The 18,416-nt window shown below is 42.1% G+C and overlaps 1 protein-coding gene and 1 long non-coding RNA gene across 10 annotated transcripts in view; one reads left to right on the top strand and one right to left on the bottom strand.

The window, feature by feature from the left end:
- The window catches only part of TRPC3 (transient receptor potential cation channel subfamily C member 3), a 48,009-nt gene extending 37,526 nt beyond the window's left edge, over positions 1 to 10,483 (bottom strand). For 3 of the 5 annotated variants that reach the window (XM_068941655.1, XM_068941656.1, XM_068941657.1), the window contains exon 1: positions 9,853 to 10,483. In XM_068941655.1, the coding sequence (XP_068797756.1) occupies positions 9,853 to 10,082 (230 nt within the window). In that variant the 5' untranslated portion in view covers positions 10,083 to 10,483. Of the gene's footprint in view, positions 1 to 2,356; positions 2,469 to 3,371; positions 3,420 to 4,312; positions 4,501 to 9,852 lie in introns of those variants that run through there. The other 2 variants (XM_068941658.1, XM_068941659.1) reach the window with 2 other exon arrangements.
- The window catches only part of LOC138067146 (uncharacterized), a 39,994-nt gene continuing 30,951 nt past the window's right edge, over positions 9,374 to 18,416 (top strand). For 3 of the 5 annotated variants that reach the window (XR_011140848.1, XR_011140847.1, XR_011140846.1), the window contains exon 1: positions 10,568 to 10,651. This is a non-coding gene — a long non-coding RNA (uncharacterized lncRNA). Of the gene's footprint in view, positions 9,489 to 10,567; positions 10,876 to 18,416 lie in introns of those variants that run through there. The other 2 variants (XR_011140849.1, XR_011140850.1) reach the window with 2 other exon arrangements.

The raw sequence follows: 18,416 nt of genomic DNA, 5'->3' as shown, positions 1-18,416 counted from the left end.
TTTACTCACCAGTTAATTTGGTCAAATTATTCAATTATTCAATTTTTTTAAAATAGCCAGTCATACACGTTCAGCAGACTTCATGGTACCAGCAACTAAACCGTTCACAGATGCCAGGCACTAGGCATGATCCAGTCTAGACTGGGAACAGCTCTTAGTCCAACTGGAGTTTTGCATCACTACGGGCTGTGTTGGCCCTACTTCTGTGATACATCTACTATTTTAGGAGCGGAGAAGAAGCAGCTGTCTGATGTCATTACCTAAGTGAAAAAATCCCTCAATCCTGTAATATGGTCAAAAAAAGGGAAAGTCAAAGAGCTATTGAATGGAACAAAGTCTGGGAGGGTAGGCTGCACTGGGGAGAGGAAATTTAGGTGAGGGAAAGAGATTGTTTAGGAGGGAAATTGAGAACCAACCTGGGAAGTGGTAAGCTCCCAGAAAAAAAAAAAACTTATTGCAAGAGCAGAAAGAGGGAGAAAAGAGAAAGGGAACAGAAGAAAGAAAAGAGCAAATAACATAATTGAGGAAACACAGAAACCAGAATTATGAGCCAGTGAAGATGCAGGCTGAGAGCAGTGGGGAACAAACAAGACCGGGGTGAGGAAAAAAAAAAAAAAATCAGATGCTGAGTTAGAACTAACCAGGTAAGAAAACCAGAGAGGGGAAAGGAGGTTCAAAGGAGTGAGACAAGGAGTTGCAAGGAAACTGGACCCAGGATGAGTGGTTGAGGAGCAGACACTGCCTGACTAGAAGAACCAACAACTGCTTGACTAGTTCAGAAACAACAAAATATAAGGAATTAGGCCAAAGAGGTCACAGTTAGGGGGACAAACAGACACTTGATGCCTGCCAGAGCACAGGGCGAAGGCCTGGAGAGGTACTCAGGATACTATAATCTTCCTTCGCTGCTGTCAGCAAATAAGCGTGAAATTCATCAGCAATCGCCCGTTCCTTTCTAGTCTGGGTCAACGCTGAGGAAGACGGCCTCCAGCTGCTATCAGTTAATCTATTAGCTCAAGGGATAGAGATCACTTGAGCTGATTTGATGGACAGAGAGGCACCACGCTGCTGATAGACAATATCTGAGTTAATGGAGGGGTGTGCTTTGAATACGTAGGACACTACACATAGGCTACATACTCTGAGTCCAGTAGACCTTATAGGTATCAAAACTGGGCCTTAAATCCTCTGTGCCTCTATTCATCATCTCTAAAGAAGGAATAATTGTCTCCCATTTTATAGGAGCATTGTGAAAATAAATTCATCTACCTCAGTGAAAAACTCAAATATGACAGTAAAACAGAAAAACTGTAGAGGAAATTACTCCTTGCACCCTCAGCGCACAGGCTGAGTAGCATACGCTGAATGGATGTAGGTCCACATAAAGAACATTGAGGACAAAATAAAATATTAAGCAATCCTTTTAAAGTAAACTCTCTCAGTCTGTAAAAGGCGCAAAACAAGGGAAAAAATGGCACATGTACATCAAGACTACACATTCAAGAGGACGTAGTGGAAGCTGCATGGGCAACTTTCATCATCCTAATTTCTAGGGGTTCAAATCTGCAACCTGAGTAACCTTCTCTTGAAGGCAATTGTTTATTTTCTGTGTTTTTTCAACAGTGAACTTATCTATATTACCACTGCACAAAATATGCCTTGTTGACATCACTGCATTTCTCCGTATGCGGCACTGGCAGCTCTAATGGTTTTCATTGTGCATAACTAATGCCATTCAGGTTGTAAGAATGTGTCTGGCCTTCCAGCTATCCACAATCCACGTCAGCTGTAATCAATTTAGCAAAACATGAAATCTTAATCACTTTATCAAAGCTACTGGCATAAAAGCAAGTCCATGCTCTGAACATTTCGGTTAACACAAACGGGCAGTTTCATTGCAGACCAAGCGGTGAGATTGTAATACTCGTTACCAAGGGTAGGACTCTCTTAGGCTGAAAGCATTTGACCTTATTTAAATTTTCAAGTGCGATCAGTATTTCTGGACTGCCAGAAATGACCTGGGTGGCACTGCAATGTAAACTATGCTAACTGGTATTTAGTTTTGGAAATATGTTTCAAAACTGCTTTGCCAAATAAGCCAGATCCATTCTTATTCTCTCCTGACCCACTTTCCTTATGGCTATGGAAAAGGCTGCATTACAGAGAGGATTTGTGACTTTGTGTTAAGCACGGAATTGATTTAATATCCAAGGTTCAGTCATACTTCACATTTGAGACTCCTCAGATATAAAGACTTGAGCCCTGAGTGCATGCGGTGAACAGTCACAGTATGCTACTACCACATCTGCCAAAGAAATCACAAGTAGAACCAGAAATACGGTATTTTCATAGTTACCTTTTACAAAAGATCTTATTGTCTGCTATGCTGTTAGGTTTCTAGTCTTCCTCCTCATCTAAAAAACTCACAGCTATGGAAATGCAGCTCTTTGTCACCATATTATATGGCTAGAAAAAAAAATCTGTAAGTATATTAAAACAAGTAAAAAGAGAGAAAAGATTAACTCATGCTGACTTCTTGATTTAAGAAGATTCTGAAGTCACTCTGAACCTCATTTATCTTCTATGAAATATATAACAACACATTTTCCCCAAAACATTCAGGGTAATTTTTCAATACAATTTGAAATATGACACTTTATTTTCCGTTTTATATATCATTCTTTCAAGACCCACTCTCTGACTCAGGTGGCTCATCAGACTTCTGTAAAGAAAGATATATCTTTCTAAAGGTGGTGTTTCCAAAAAGGAAGATCTCCTTAGCTATAAATCTTGTGACAGAAATGATGTATTTGAAGTGATTGCAATATCTTTTCACAATAAAATGAAAGTTGCTTGGTATTTTAATGACTAAAATATTGCCAAGACCTTCTGAAAAATAAAGAGCAAGAAATCTTGCACGGCACCCACAGCCAGCAGATTGTCAGGTTCATTTGTACATCCCCACTTTCTTTTTCCCTCCTCTTCCCTCAGCAAATTCAAAGACCTTCTTGATGCCACTGAAGCTCTGGTCAGTGCTGCGTGCAGGAAGGATCAGGTACAAGGTCTCCTATTTTATTTTCCACTGTCCCATTCTTATATCTAATAGTCACACTTTTAAGCTAAACTAAGACATCGAGAAAATAGTCTGAACTTTTAAAATTTCTAACTGTTTTAAATACATTTCATATGCAGTATTTGTCAACTGAAGTAATCAAAACACAAAATCTCAGGACATATCTCTAAATGTCATTACACTGGCTTAAAAATATGATTAAAAATAGAACTAAATATGTATTAACTACTAATGCTCTAGTTCTTACAGACCTTAAAGTTTACATTCTCAACTTCTCTGTAAGGAGCTGACAACTTACTTTATAACAGGGAGGGAGAGATGGAAATTGGGATGTTCCTCTTCCCACCTGTTCCCAGTAGTTGAAAGAGAGAAAATTTAGAATCTCTAGAGCTCATGGTTTAAAAAAAAAAAATTCCATGTGAACATCGAGGCAGAAAAATATTCAATTATTATATGTTAATTCTTAAGCAGAGATGCACTACAACATTAAGTGAAGTCTAGTTCTAGTACACAGGTTAAGTAATTAAGCTACTTAGTATGCTGTAGGAAGGTAAGAAGTATAGAATCCAGTTCCCATCTGCTGACGTGGAGCAGCAGCAGAGCCCGTCCATTTTGCCCATGACTAATTGCTCCCATTCCCCACAGCCCAAAAATATAGCCAAGGGACTATAAAGCCTCAAGCCCCTGTTTTCTCCTCAGCATAAACAAGGAGGATGGAACTGGGGAAGAGCAGTCATGTTAACTGAAGTACACCAGTTCTGTCACATCTTAACATGTTCACTTGGCCCTAAGTGTGTACCAGGTAATTGTTTTGAGGAACTGAAGAGCTTTGCTGTTAAAAGGAAGAACTTCTGAAACAACCTTCAGAATCACTAATTCAATAGCACCTATTAACGATAAGAATAAAACAAAGACGTTCCTAAGTTACAAGTTTTATTTCCTTAAGTATATTGCTACCATCAGTCATTTGCCAGCTTAAGTCTAATACCATGCTTCCTACTTAGGCAAACTCTTAATAACTTCAGTGATAGCCTTAAAGGAACATAACTCCACTACAAGATGATTAGCAACTAATCAAACTAGACCCTAAGTCAGCTAACACCTGGTGGTATAGTTGTCCCATTTTATCCTAAAAGTAAGGACACCCCCAGAGACTCCCAATCTTTAAGGACAAGGTTTCCTAAGAGCCCAAACATAACACAGGGAAATATATTAACATTAGAAAGAGAGAACTCTTACCTGCTGCATAGGATTCATTAAAATAAAAGGCACAAAAACAAGTCCTTCCCTAGACCTCAGTCTTTGCAGGGTAGTCCTTTCTCCCAGTCCCGCTTTTCAGGCAAGTGACTTTTACAGCTTCCGAGTTGAATCTCCTCCAACACAGTCCTCTCTGTGTGCCTCAGGAAAGTCCCCTTTGTGCTCCTCTGGGTCTGCTCCTAGTTGCCAGGGAGGCCCAAGCTAAGCTCAGTAGACTTCTAACACAAAAGGGGCTGCTTCCTACCTTCAGCACTCACCTTCAAGGATGCTGGGCTACAACTTGTCTCATCCTGCACCGTGGAAGTGTCTCTGCTCTCAACATGCTCAGCTACTCTCAGGGAAGCACAGATTTCCCTTTCCTTTCAGCAATCCCCTGGCCTCAGGTCCAGAATGCTACAGCCACAGATAGGCAAAAAGTTAGCTCTGTTTTCTGCTGCCTGGCCCTTTTAACAAAGTAGTTTCTTAGCAATAAACAGGAAACACAAATAAACCAGATAAACCATTCACTGAAAGCACAGACAAAACTGATATTCACAGACATGCCATGTTCTCCCTGTTCACACCCGCCATGGCTAACGCAATACTTCTGAACTCTTGTTTTATATGTTATGTTTTTAGCACCAGTGCCAGGTTGTGGCTGAAATGTCATCTCTGTAAGGGAAAGCGTGTTTCTCCAGTTTCATGGCATAATCCATGGTTGTGCCCTTCTTGAATAATATGAAACTGGGACAGTAAATCTCTATTTCTACTTTGCAGCAGGTCTCTCTGCATGGCTCCTAAGGGGCATGCAGCCTTTCTGCATGGCTCCTAAAGGGCATGCAGCCTTTCAAGACCCTTAGCCAGTCAGAAACATTTCATATAAGGCAGTGATATGTACATTCTAAACACTTAATTGGTTCATTATATACCAGTTAGTGTCATAAGACATAAAAACCTATCCTACATTATAATTGCATTCTGTTTATCTTAAATATTTTTGCCTAAAATGGAGGACCCTTCATATGCGAAATTAAAAATATATAAAACGAATATTTTTTCACTAAGCAAGTAATGGCTACTTTGTCTATTGTGGTTTGCGTTCGTAACATTCACTATGACGTTATATTGTACTGTAGTGTTGCCTGAACACTGCAGCCTGTTCCTGATTTTTTTTTCCTCCTTTGAGCAGAGTTACTTTCTGTGAGATAGTAGAAACCTCAGCAGCACAAAAATTGCAAAGACCTAGAGCAAATTTTATGATTCTTCTGCTTCTACACTGGATTATTTCAATTATAGATTTCTACTCTGAACTTACCCATCCCTTTTGATGTTTAAACTTTCAGAGTTGTAGCAGGACAGAGATCTTGGACAAGTAGTTGGCCTGAGAATTCCTTGTGTTGTGCTGTTCATTATCTCATCAATAGCAATTCATAAGCTTTATAATCTTGCTTCTAAGTCTATTTTTAACTGTGCAAACTGCATAAGCTATTTAAAAAAGGGAGAGAAGTGACGGAAACAAGAATCTCACTCCGGGCCTTCCCAGATCCCTAAAACAGTTTTCTAACATTTCTACCGAAGAACTGGCTGTTAACTTTCCCTGAACTAATAAATGCAAGAAAAGATGGCATCAACAGTTTATAAGTAGCATGTCCCACTGCTAAACTTCAGCACAATGTTCGCAGTCTTGATTCTATTCTAACCCTGAAAAGGAAATGCAGCCCAGTGATTACGGAGAGATCAGGCAATTATGTTAGCAAAACAGTGATGCGCGCACACACACCCTTAAAAGCAACAACACTGGAGTCCGTGGTGCAGGAGATGCAGTCTGCTTCATGCTCTGCCAGAAGTAACCACTGAGGTCCCAGTTTTACAATCTAAAGAATGCTAATTGACTTAGTCCCAAAAGCAAGTGCTTAGATATGCACATAAATATCAGCAGCCTTTTAGCTCATGACTCCTGAGATCTCTTAAACTAAGGAATTTCAAAGCTGTTTGCTTTGTTACCACCACAGAAAAAGACTGTGTTGGGCCATGTGGGGTAGCAGCTCCTGGATTTGTGCAGGGCCATAGGTAGTGCTGGCAGGCAGCCCCTCCAGCCTCATCGCCTCTCAAATGAGGACTTTGGGGTCCCTCCAAGCTCTGCTCCAGGTCATGCACCAGAAGAGGCTTTTGGTAGGTTTCTGTTTTTCACCAGTAAAAATGGTGTCCTGTTTATGTATGTTTGCACACCACACTTTGAAGAAGCTTGCACACGTGCTACACACAATTTGGTAATCCCTGCACCAAACCAAAGAATATTAAATGGAAGCTTCCTTCTCCCTTCTGTGACCTATTACCTGGGCTTGCCAGAAGAGGGAGGCTCATTCAGCTGAGCAGCAGAACATAAATCATCAGGCCCGCTGCAAGGTCTGACCCAGTCTATACTCTCCCACTGCTCTGAAATGACATAATCCATCATCCAAAATGCCCTCATGTCAGCTCATAGAAGTTCTGGCTCAGAACTCAAAAAGAACTACAGTCAGAAAACGGAACAAAACACAATGAGTTATCAGGGGAGGGTGTACTCACGCTCAGTTGGTTCCTTTTCCCCCACAAATTATGCAGACCTTTCGCCCACCATTACTTTTCACTAACTCTTCAACAGGAGGTACCAATCATCTGAATTCCAGGAAAATAAAGGGACTATATTTTGATGCGAGGACTGCATGCGTCCACACAGAACAAGGCAAACAGATCTCACCGGGAAAGAACCAAGTTAACGGGGCCGCAGCAACGAAGAATTTTAAAGCCTTCTTTGCACTCAGTCCTTGATTTGTGTTCTGGAGTTCCGCTGACTCGTGGAAGTAAGTTTTTTTGTTTGTTTTTTTTCCCCCCAAAGAGCCTCAGGAAATTGGGCATCCAATATCTACTGCATTTAACTTATAATTGTTGTCCACATTTTTCCCACTGGGAGATACAGTACCTTCTGAAGTAGAAGTATCACATCCAGGCTGCAGCCTTAGTGGGAATCTGAGGTTAATTACTTTTTCCAGCAATACTTGGCACAGGAGGGAGCCAACGGTACATTGACAGTTACTTTGCATAGGTTACAGCTTTCAGAGTGAAGACACTTCAAATACCAACAAAATATATCTCATATCTCCCTGGGCAAGCTATTTCACATCTTTCTGCCTCTTTTCCCTTGCACTGTTTGTCAGTACTGAATACTTGGACCATAAATGCTTCAAGTCAAGGATTTTCACACTCATTTTGTGCACACTGAAGTGTTAAGTGTGCCAATCTGAGCACATTACTAGCAAACAGATATTGATATTTATTTCATTAACAGACGCTATGATGTCAGCCTTTAGCACCAAATACAAAACATTATTTCAGAAGAAAAAGCCTGGTGCTATACCATGGGACCAAGGGCACGTAACAGAGGAAACTGCAGTTGTGGGTCTTTCGCCTCTATGCCCTGTCGCTTCAATATGTTCCTATTACATTGATTCATGGAACCCTTTTGTCAGCCCAGAGGACGGTCACTTGCAATCACTGCTGTGACAAAGGCTCCTAGGACATGCTCGCAAGAATTATATATCAGTAAGCGATTCCAACAGATGGAGTTCACTCCAGGTACAAATGCTATAGCTGTGCAAACCTGACTCCAGTTTCAGTCGCTGTTGGCAAAATATCTGTTTGTTAGAGAAAGGAATACGTCAACAAATCTATGGAAACATCAACCTCTAAGAAATCCAGAAATTTAGGTCTCATGGGTTATAATTTATCTGAGCTGGCTTCAGCTGTCTAAATGCTAGGTGTCCAAGTCTAAACCAATTCTCTAGGCTCATTGTACGGTGAATGGAGAAAGACAGGCACCTCAAGAAAGGCTAAGCTGACTTGCCCACTGCTATTCCCTCTCTTACCCTGTTGATTACAGAGGGAGCCTAGACCAACAACGTAAGGGCAACTTTCAGACAGCTAAAGAGAGGTGAGATATTCCTTCTCTTGATGTCTCAGTTGCTAAGTACAGGATATTTGTGTAGACTTTCTGCACTGGGACAGTAGAAACCACTTTTATTTGTGGTTATCACATTCTAAGTGCTACTGTAATTATTCGTGTACTTTAGAGCTGTCTCTAGGGTGATTTTAATTAAGTCTTGTTCTATAAAGGCTGAACGTGTTGTCTTAAAATTTAAAATGAAAGTTTGTCATTTGGTAATTAAAATATTTAATTAAGAATTAAATACTGTCCTGAACGTATAAGATACTCAAGTGATCCTCAGAGAGAAGTCTCGCTAAACTATAAAACGTTATAAAAAAGGGGTGAATAAATCACTGACAGCCTGCATTTTGTTAATCAGAGCCAAGAAAGTTATCATCCCTATAGGTAAAATTGAATTCATTTCTCTTGCAGTAAGTCCAAACCATGGTCAGTATTTATATATGGGAATATATCTTTAAAAACAACAAACTGAAACTTCCAAAGACACCTTGAAAGTAAATTGACAAGGTATACTGCAAAAACTGATGTTTTCCTGCACAGTTGTCCTAGATTTTCATTGGGTGTCTGGTTTTATCACAGTTTAGATTTTCAAAAAGATAGAAAAGGGATGCTTTAGCACAAAAGGGTGTAGTAGGCTCTCTAAACCTTAGGCGAGCCAATAATTAGTTCTCAGCAACTGTGCTGGGAAAAACACCATAAAGCCGACCACATAATACACACACGATATCAACGTAAATCAAATGCGTTCATCAGCGTACTAAACGACCCACTTCACAAAGCTCTTCCCGAACAACTACTACAGCCTCGTGGAGCGCTTGGCCGCGGGAAGGCGCTTTAAACTGTGTCACCGACTCGGAAAAACAGCAAAGCCCCCGTAACGCTGAAGTTAAACGCGAAGGAGGACAGGCAACAGCGGGGCGCGAGCCCAGCCCCGGGGAGGCGCCGCGGGCAGGCGAGCGGGGCGCTGGGCCGGCCTGTGCCGCCCTCGGCGCCGAGCCGCCCCGCAGCGCGGACAGCAGGGGGCGCCGCGGTGCCGGGCGGCGGCGGCCCCGGCGGGGCACTGCCCCGCGGGCGGGAGCGGCAGCGGCAGGGCGCCTGCTCTGCCTTGTCGATTAAAGGCAGAGGAGGCACGCGTCCGCGCCCGGAGCCGGACCAGCACCGGCCCTTCTGCGAGCTTTTGCGTCAGAGGCAAAGGTAACTCTGGCAATACATCGGGGCCCGGCCCCAGCTCGTCCCGCCTGGCCCCCGCCCCAGCACCTGCCGGGCTTGTGCAACGGGCAGCCGCCGCCGCCCTCACCGAGCCGGAGCGAAACCCGAGGGCTGGGGCGGAGGGAGCGGAGCGCGGGGGGCTGCGGCGTTACAGCCGGGCCATCCCCGCAGGCACTTTCCTCGAAGGGTCCGCGCTGTCCCCGTCTGCCCCTCGCTGCGCCAAACCCCAGGTTCCCCGGGGCCGAGCACCAACTTGGCGGGGAGGCGGCGCCCGCCCGCCCGCCGGCCCCTTGCGCCTCCGCCGCAGAAGTTGCCGGCCAGCACCCTCCCGGCCCCGGCCCCGGCTTACATGGTGCTGGCGAAGGGCGGGGGCGGGTAGTAGCCGTAGGGCTCCCGCAGGGTCTTAACGGCTCTCAGCGGTGGCGGAGGGGGCTCCAGCCCCCCGTTGACGCCTCTCCAGCCGCGGCGCCGGCGCTGCTGCTCCTCTTCCTCTGCCCCCTCCTCCTCCTCCTCCTCCTCCTGCTGCGGGGGGAAGGTCACTCTCCCCTGCTCCTTGCTCTTCCTGCTCTTGCTGGACATGGTCAGGGTCCCCTCAGGCGGCAGCGGCTGCTCCTGGCCGGCCTCGCTCGGCAGCGTGTGCGGCGGGGAAGGAGGCAGGAGGAGGAGGAAGACAGACCTGCCCGGCGGGGGACAGAGCACCTGGAGGGGACAAACCCCTCACCGTGAAAGGAGCGCCGCCTCTCCGCCCTCTCCCCCTGCCGCTGGTCGGCGAGGCGATGCGCAGCCCGACCGCGGCAGCCGGGAAGTGCCGGCGAGCGAGGAGGCGACGGAGAGACACGGCTCCCGGCGGCGGCGGCTCTGCCCCTCTGCCCTGCCTGTCATCGTCCCTGGCTAGGGCGGCATCCTTACTGAGGGAGAGGGGGCGAGCCGCCGGCGGAGAGGAGCACCCATTTACCACAGCAGACGCTGCGACCTGCCGAAACCAGAACCGCCCCCCCCCCCGCGCCCCTCCCTAACGGCCACGCTGGGGCGGGGCGGGGCAGGGCGGGGAGCCGCGCGCGCCGCGCGGGCAGCCGTTACCACAGAGCCGTTAGCAGCAGCCCCCAACGGTCCCCGGCAGCCGCCCGCCGCCGGCGCGGTTCCTCGAGGTAAATCGCTCTTCTGTCACGCGTGGTTATCAAGTGTTAACGGCGCCGCCGCTTTAGAAAGCTCTGGGAAGGTCGCCGCCGGCTGACAGTCCCTACAAGGCTGTACCTAGCCCTTCACACAGTGCCCGGTGAAGCGGTGGCGCGCCGACGTGACATGGTCTGAGGTCCAAGGCAAGCCGAGGTTTGTTGGTTAAAGTAACGCAGCATGGACTGCTACGAACAAGGTACTTTTTTCGCGAAAATGACCCAGAAGCAAAGGCAATGCACAGGCTGATAAATTCACGTCAACATCAATTCAGTATTTTGACATCTTTCGCCCTACACTGGAAAACAGTTTAAGTGAGATTTTCTGTATTTTGCAAAGAGACTGAGATTTTGCACTGCCTCACCTGTGATAAAAATAAGTCTAGATTTCCCAAATATATTCTCCATGTCTGTATCTTAGAGCGACTGGTTTAATTCTACGTGGTGTAAAACTAAAAACGGTGGGAGGATGTTAAGATGCCTATTGCATGTATTCAAAGCTAATTACACTCTACAGATACCAGTCACAAAGATTCTTGCTGCACAGAGACATAGTACATCTTTTTTTCTTATTATGAGATTTTTCAGTGCATTATACAATAGGGAAAATTATTCTATCACAACACTGCAACCCCATTACAATTAAGGCAGAATGTATGTGGTTTTATACACAGAGTGTGAAGAACAGTAGGTGCCCAGAGTCTATATATGTTGATTTATATATACAATAAAGCTATTATTTTATCTACATATTGCTGAGGTGCCATTTTTCTTACACTTTAAACTTTTTCAAAGCTTAATGTGGCAATCAGTATAATATTGCATGAATATGTATTCAAAAATTCAGATCCTGCTGCCATTGAAATTCATGCAAGTTTTCCAGTTATTTCAAAGAAGGTGGGCTGTAAATCCAAATATGATTGCTTGCATAGAATTCTCACTTTTGAGCAACATTAAGTTGTCTCTTAGTATAAAATGCTCATTACCTCATGTTGCACGTTCAGTTTTCAGTATCAGCCAAGCTTTTGTTTGTCATTTTCCATACATGCAAAATATGTACTGATGAAGCGCAGGAAAAAACAACCAAGAGTTGCGCAGAGATAATTCATTCTGCTACAGCTTTGGAAAAATAACGTTTTTTTGTCTTTGTTGGCTTGATTAGTTTGCATTTTTTTACTCTTTAGGGAAGTGGGTTTTTATGTCTTGCTGCATGCAAAGTCTTTTGAGCCTCAGTGAAATTACATACATGGTTGAGCAAATGTTGCTCTCTAAGACACAAATACAATGCGCAGCTACTGTAACTTTGAAATGCTTGGGGTTGTTCATTTGCATACCGTCTAGGTGTGTAACCTAATTATGCATACCATATCAATGTTTATTACATATTTTAGAGCATAGCCATCCAACAATCTGTTAGCATTGTATTCTTGCAGGGTTCCTTTGGCTTAAAAAAATGATACCTCCCATATTGTATTCCTTTTTCCAAAAAATCCTCTATTATTACAGTGGGCTACAGAAATGGTCTTTCAATTGTCTCTAGAATTCCCATGAGAGCAAAATACAAAAGTATAGTTGATACTATGATGAAACTAGATGAAAGATGCTCTTGCTTCCCATATCTATGCTCAGAACAAGGCTTCCAAATATTGAGCTTTGTTTTCCTTTCAGAAATAGATTAAAGGGTTTTTTAATGTTGGTTCTTAGTTTTAAGACATTCACCTTGTTGCTTTTTCTGTAGTGCTTCTCATCGCTAATTTGAATCAGGTGCTCTACGGGTTGTATTTTTCATCATTTCAGTATTTTCTAAGTATGAAATAGATTGCTTTGCTGTTTCAGCAAGAAAAGTTCTTAAGGCTGCTGTCTATTCAATTATCCAAGTCACTAAGGAAATCACAGAATAATACTGGACTTGGGAGACATCCCTGTAGAAGCCTTCTTAACATGCCCCTCCATTTTGAGGGGCAAATTAATGATAACAACTCTCCAAGTAGTTACATTATTATATCTTACATTATTTATTTCATCCCGTGGAACTTTTGTCTGAACTGTTTCCTTAGTTTAGTTTTGAGAATACCATGTGAGATAGTGACAAAAACCTTACTAAAGTCAAAGTATAGCACTATAAACACTATATAGGAGGCCACTGTTCCTACGACATAGTTGCCCAGCAATACACGCAGACTTCTGACAAGTCTGATTCCTCTCACTGCCATCCCTGCGTTCTTCTCACTGTCTATGTTGGAGAGGAAATAGCCGTCAAGTTTTTTTTTGTGGAGGTGAGCAGCATTCCTTCTTGATGCAGAAGGAAGAGGGTAATGTAAGAAAAATTGGCCCACTCCTTTTGCCTTTCTCATCATACTGTTCCAAAGCCACCATGCTTAAATACATGCTTCCTAATGTGCATTTAGGTTAGATGCTCTTCTTCATCCTGCTCTTCCTGCTTTACTTGCTTTCTAGTCAGTTTTGGCCAGGACTTGCTTGCATTTGAACTTTCCAACTCAGAATTTTTTCCCTTTGGTTATTTGAAGGAAATCCTACCTGAAAAGCAGTCAGAATGGCAACAAAACGATCCATTACATATCTCAGTGTAATTTGTATGGGTTTAATTTTAGAAGTATTTTGCATTCCCCACTGAAATGTGTAGGAAAACACATAATTCATCATAATAAAATTATATATAGATAATTTGCCGCAGTTTGAAGGAACAGGTGGCTATCAGAACAGGGTATCGGAACAGGGCTATCGGAACAGGAACAGTCCTTGTCTGATTAGACTTCAGCCAACACTGAGATACCTGAAGGTAAAAATTGAAAAATAATTGCTATGTCTTGGCAGTATTGCTGAGGCTGGTAAGTGCCAGATTCAGACAAATAAAATGCATAAATTTACATTCTTAAAACCCCAGAACAAGTGACTCCTAGTGAAATTAATTGTACCTTCAAAAACCTGGGCACGTCTGACCGTTCTTGAAATGGGATTTTTGTCATGAGTCACTTACACATTTTTAAAAACATTAATAATATCAATAATGCCAATGTTCCAAAATCATTATTCCTCTCAAATGTATTTAATGTCATCAAAGTATGAGACACGTCAACATAGCTAAACTGCAGCAGGGAGTGAATGAGAAAGGAAGATTAGTTTTAAAATACCGTGCAGAGCAGTATGGGGAAGCTTGTGCTACTTGTTTCAGCTAGTTTAAGATGTTGCTGTCAAGGGCTGCCAATCTAGTACATTTTGTGAGCACTAACTTGAATATACAGTGTTTTGAAGTGATATCATTTTAATTTAGACAGCCACTTCCTAGAAATTGCTTAGGCAAGGGTAAAAAAAGGAAAAGTGTACTACTGTAAGAACAGAGACTGAACAGAAAAGCCTGTCATAGTTATAGCAAATAGTGAAGCATAGCAGATACTGTATTGTATTATGAAAGCTGCTGTTTGTTATTCTTCATGTTTTTGTTTGTTTAGGGCATGGATTTAATGTTGTAAGAATTTTATGTATGAGTGGGAACTGCAGCCAGAACACATTCCCTCATTCTTTTCACCAAACAGGCTTTATCAAGGGTAGAATTACGTTGAAACAGGGATTTATTTATATGGGTCAACTACTCTCTGATGGAATTTTTCTGTCCTCAAAATTATGAGAAACGGACAATTTAGATTTTAAAATTCTGTTGACAGTATTCTCCAGTTGGATCAAACAACTAGCATTTCTAAATTGAAGAAAGATGCTTAAAGAACCTACAGTTATAACTTTCCTTAAAATGTTGTCAAAAACAGGAGTTCCAGGCTTATCTTTCCCCCATTCTTTTTTTCAGCTTCTTTAAGATAAGTAAATGAATGGAGTAAAGATCTGAATTATGAAAACAGACAGCACAGCCTGGTATTCAGCGTACAAAAGAATAAGGAAATCCATTCAGATTCTCAGAGTAGAGAATAGCAATAATACATTCCAGATCTATTGGGCACCTAACTGATTGGCTATGCAAATCAGTAGGAGACCATGGGACAACAGGTATGGAGAAAAGCCATTACATGAATGTGATCTGGGGTTTTCTCTTAGTAGCATTTTTCTGAGAGGTACGTTTTAGAAGTATTAATTGGAAAATAAATATCAACCTACTTGTGGAAACTAAAGTTGTTGACACTAAAATTGGTGAAACTAAGTGATTTAGACAAGAATCAGCAAGATTCAAGAAACTTCTGACAACAATTTTCCTTACAGAAATACCTTATGGATCACATGATTATTGAGTGATTATTTGCCATCTTTAAAAACAAGTCAAAGTACCCTTTCTCACAAGACAAAACATTTTTTTTTAAATTTACTTCAAGAGATGGTTAAAGAGAGGCAAAAAGACAGTCATGGTAATGCTAGGAATAGAATCCAGGTCGTGTACTGCACTGAGCCTATCTCTAAAGCGTCTGTGTACTACTTTCATGAAAATTGGGAAGTTGGTGGGAATAGCAACAGTGTAATGAAAGCAAAATTGGCCGCCTTTGCCTCATACTGGGAATTTGCCTACTTGCCAAGAGCCCAGTGTTTTCAAGGACATTTAGCTCCTGCATCAAGGACTTGTATGAAAGTCTAAACAGGTTAATCAGCATGAAGAAAAAAGAGTGATGTGATGTCACTGATTTGTAAGCAGGGCTGTGCCTCAGAACTAATATTATGATTTAAGACTTTTAAATTAGATGAAAAGATAAATTCCTGCAACTTGAGCCTGTAATTTCATGCACGCTGTGCAGCCATTCAGGCCCAGGCAAAAGGAGTGGGTATAAAATACTGTCAAATGACCCACTGGAAAGCAGGCCCTCAGAGCTGTGTATTACAGTTGTATTATGTGATCTACTTTATGATATTAAAAGGCTACCAAAGTCTCCTGCCAATAAAACCATTAGATAGATACCAGCTACGCTTTGAAAGGTCTGTAAAATGTCTTTCTGAACAGAATGGACAGATACTTTTTTTTTTTTCTTTAAGTGGCAACTGTGTGTACTTTTACACATTTGCAACTAGTGTTTCTATTTTTCTAAGGCAAGCCAGATATTTCTTTAAACAAATCCAGTGTTGTTGCATGCTTTTGAACAAATCCATAGGATCCTGATCCTATTTGTCTCTTTTCCCTCATACTAGTGGATATTAGAAGTTAACAGAAGTGTTACTAGAAAAGGGCCTACAGAATCAGTTCCCTTATCTGTACATTGCCATGGAGACTGTGTATGGCTCATCAATTAAAAAAAGTATACTTTCATATGTAGTAAAATTTGCTTTAATCATCATTTATATGTGTCAGGATTTTCTTCCTTCAGTTAGTTTCATTATCCCTGCCTCAGTCGATCCTCCCTGAAAATGTAAACACGAATCTCGCCCTATTACTAAATAGAAACTGGCAACCATGTGATAAATAACGTTATCGTCACAAGACATTTTTAACAACCTAATTTTCTTCTTATTGACAGTGCTGCGAATATGGGTGGATAAACGTAATGCATCCCACTATCCCCACGCTAGCTGGTACAAGAGTTACCACATGGGTGTGTTCAATGGCTCAGTTTATTTTTTGAACATTTTTTATTAAATATAGTAAAACAATGTGAGAGTAGAGACAATCTACATGATATCCAGACAGTGAACAATAAGTTCACACTCGGCCTTTGTTCTTCTTTATCATCCTGCTTTGTGTAAAAACGCTGAGTTTTGTGTAAGAAAGAAAAACTCACTGGGAAAATCAGAACTGAACTTACCTTGTTTTGGTAAAAAAGTTGAGAGTTGCTAGATTGACAGCCTCAAAGCCAAAGTTCCATGGAAATCCTTGGGACAGCAAGAGCTATCCTTCTTACTTTGTTCTGCCAATATGCCAGGTCTTGCTCAGGAGGGACCGCTTTTGAGAGGAGCTGATTTAATCATTTCTATGTCCAGCGCTAAGGAAACAATTTGAAGGCACAGAGAGCAGTTAGATATTCATCTCCTCTTGAAAGTCATCAGAAGCTGGACACCCAGTCCCGCTTGAACTAGTATCAGTCATTCACCTGTGGCTTCACCACCCTGCCCGAAAGGGTGCCAATGGTGCCAGTAGTGATGACATAGATGTTTGCCTTCAGGAAGTGGACTGAAGAGGTCACTTTAATTTCATACAGGGCATCAGCTGGGGATAGCTTCTGGTGATTATAGTCTTTTACCATATTTAAGCCAAGGACCTTCACCTGAAAGGCTGTATATTCTTCTTTTGATTCCTTTATTTGCCTTCTATTTTTGTAGGAAACATTCTGTAAACAACTAATGAGATTCAGAGTTTCGATGGATGTATGGAGTGCAGAATAGCTCTTATTTTAGCAAATTAGCAATGATTTCTGTCCAGTGCGGGTGATTAAGTCTGAATATATTTGGATGCAGTTCGATCTTTCTCTAATTGGGGCAGTAGGACTAGAGTCACTGTGGGGATCAAAAAGGGGAAGCAGTATGTAATAAAAATAATAGCAAGAGAGACAAACAGGCCACATAACGAAGTAAACCAATTCGCAATGATTTTTAAATCCAAAAGCAAGTGGATTTTTCATGTTGTTTTGTGAACTCATAATATATTTTAATTTGGGGGCACATTCCCAGAAGCCCTCATGACACCTTAGCAGAAGTAAATTTAAATAGCAGCTTGCCATTAATAAAAGGCAAATCTGACTGACAAGCATGGCTCCCAGAGAAGGAGAAAATCCTTTGTCCTGTTTTTCACTATTCTAAACTCCTTTGTCCAAGTTACCTGGTGATTTTGATTGAAAGATTACCTGAATCTGTCATGGTTCAGAGTCTAAGTTTCTTAAATTGCATCAGAACCCTTGGACAGATACCATCTGGTGCTAATTACTTGCCAGACCTTGGAAAATTAAATTGCTTTTGTTGGAGCAAAATACCACAGTCCACAGTGTTGAACTGAAAATGTAGTCTTTCCTTCTTTGGGCTGCTGTGGAATAGGTGATAACACTCAACCACAGGTGATAACTATTTGAGTGACAGTAACTCAGTGGGTCATCTAAAGCCTCTTCATTGCCATGCTGGAGAAATGGTCAACTACAAGGGGAGTAGATTAAAAGAATATCCTGTTAAGTAGTGTAGCTATGCTGTAAATGGGAATGCATCCTCCTGCAGAGCTCCGAAGTCATTTGTGGCCAAGCGACCAAACAGTTCAGTATCTTGACAAGGCAGAAATCATGTTTCCAGCTCTACCAAATACATCTTATCATTGAAATATTTTGCCCCTTTGTGCACAATGAAGCACTGAGCACTCGATGTCTCATCACTCCCAAGTGACTAGGAAATAGTATTGGCAACTGGTGGATTAGTCTTGAGCCTCTGGGTGATAAACTTCTTATGACAAGGCCACATCTTATCTGTATGCTCAGAAACACTCATTAGGGAGTAATTAGAATCTCTTAGAAATAGTCAAGAGAGGCAGTGAAGCTATAAACTTGTCTGATTAAAAACAGCATAAGATGCCAACAAACTGGTTTTGTAAAGCCCACAACACCTTTAACTCCCACAAATTCCAGAAGGTGCCTTGCAAGGTTTGGAGTCCCTTACAAATGTTCTTTGTTATAAAAATGAAAATACGCGTGCTAAATTCCTGCATAAACTTTCATTACAGCTCTCCTGCCTAGTGTCTGTATGTAAGAGAAGCCACTTGCCAGAAAATGGAATGAGAATATGTCAATGTTGCAAGCAGTTCAAGCAGGGATAATGTTCA

This window comes from Struthio camelus, chromosome 4 (assembly GCF_040807025.1).
Source record: "Struthio camelus isolate bStrCam1 chromosome 4, bStrCam1.hap1, whole genome shotgun sequence".
Lineage (NCBI taxonomy): Eukaryota > Metazoa > Chordata > Aves > Struthioniformes > Struthionidae > Struthio > Struthio camelus.
Note: the sequence above shows the minus strand (reverse complement) of the source record. Positions and strands in the feature narration are given on the sequence as shown.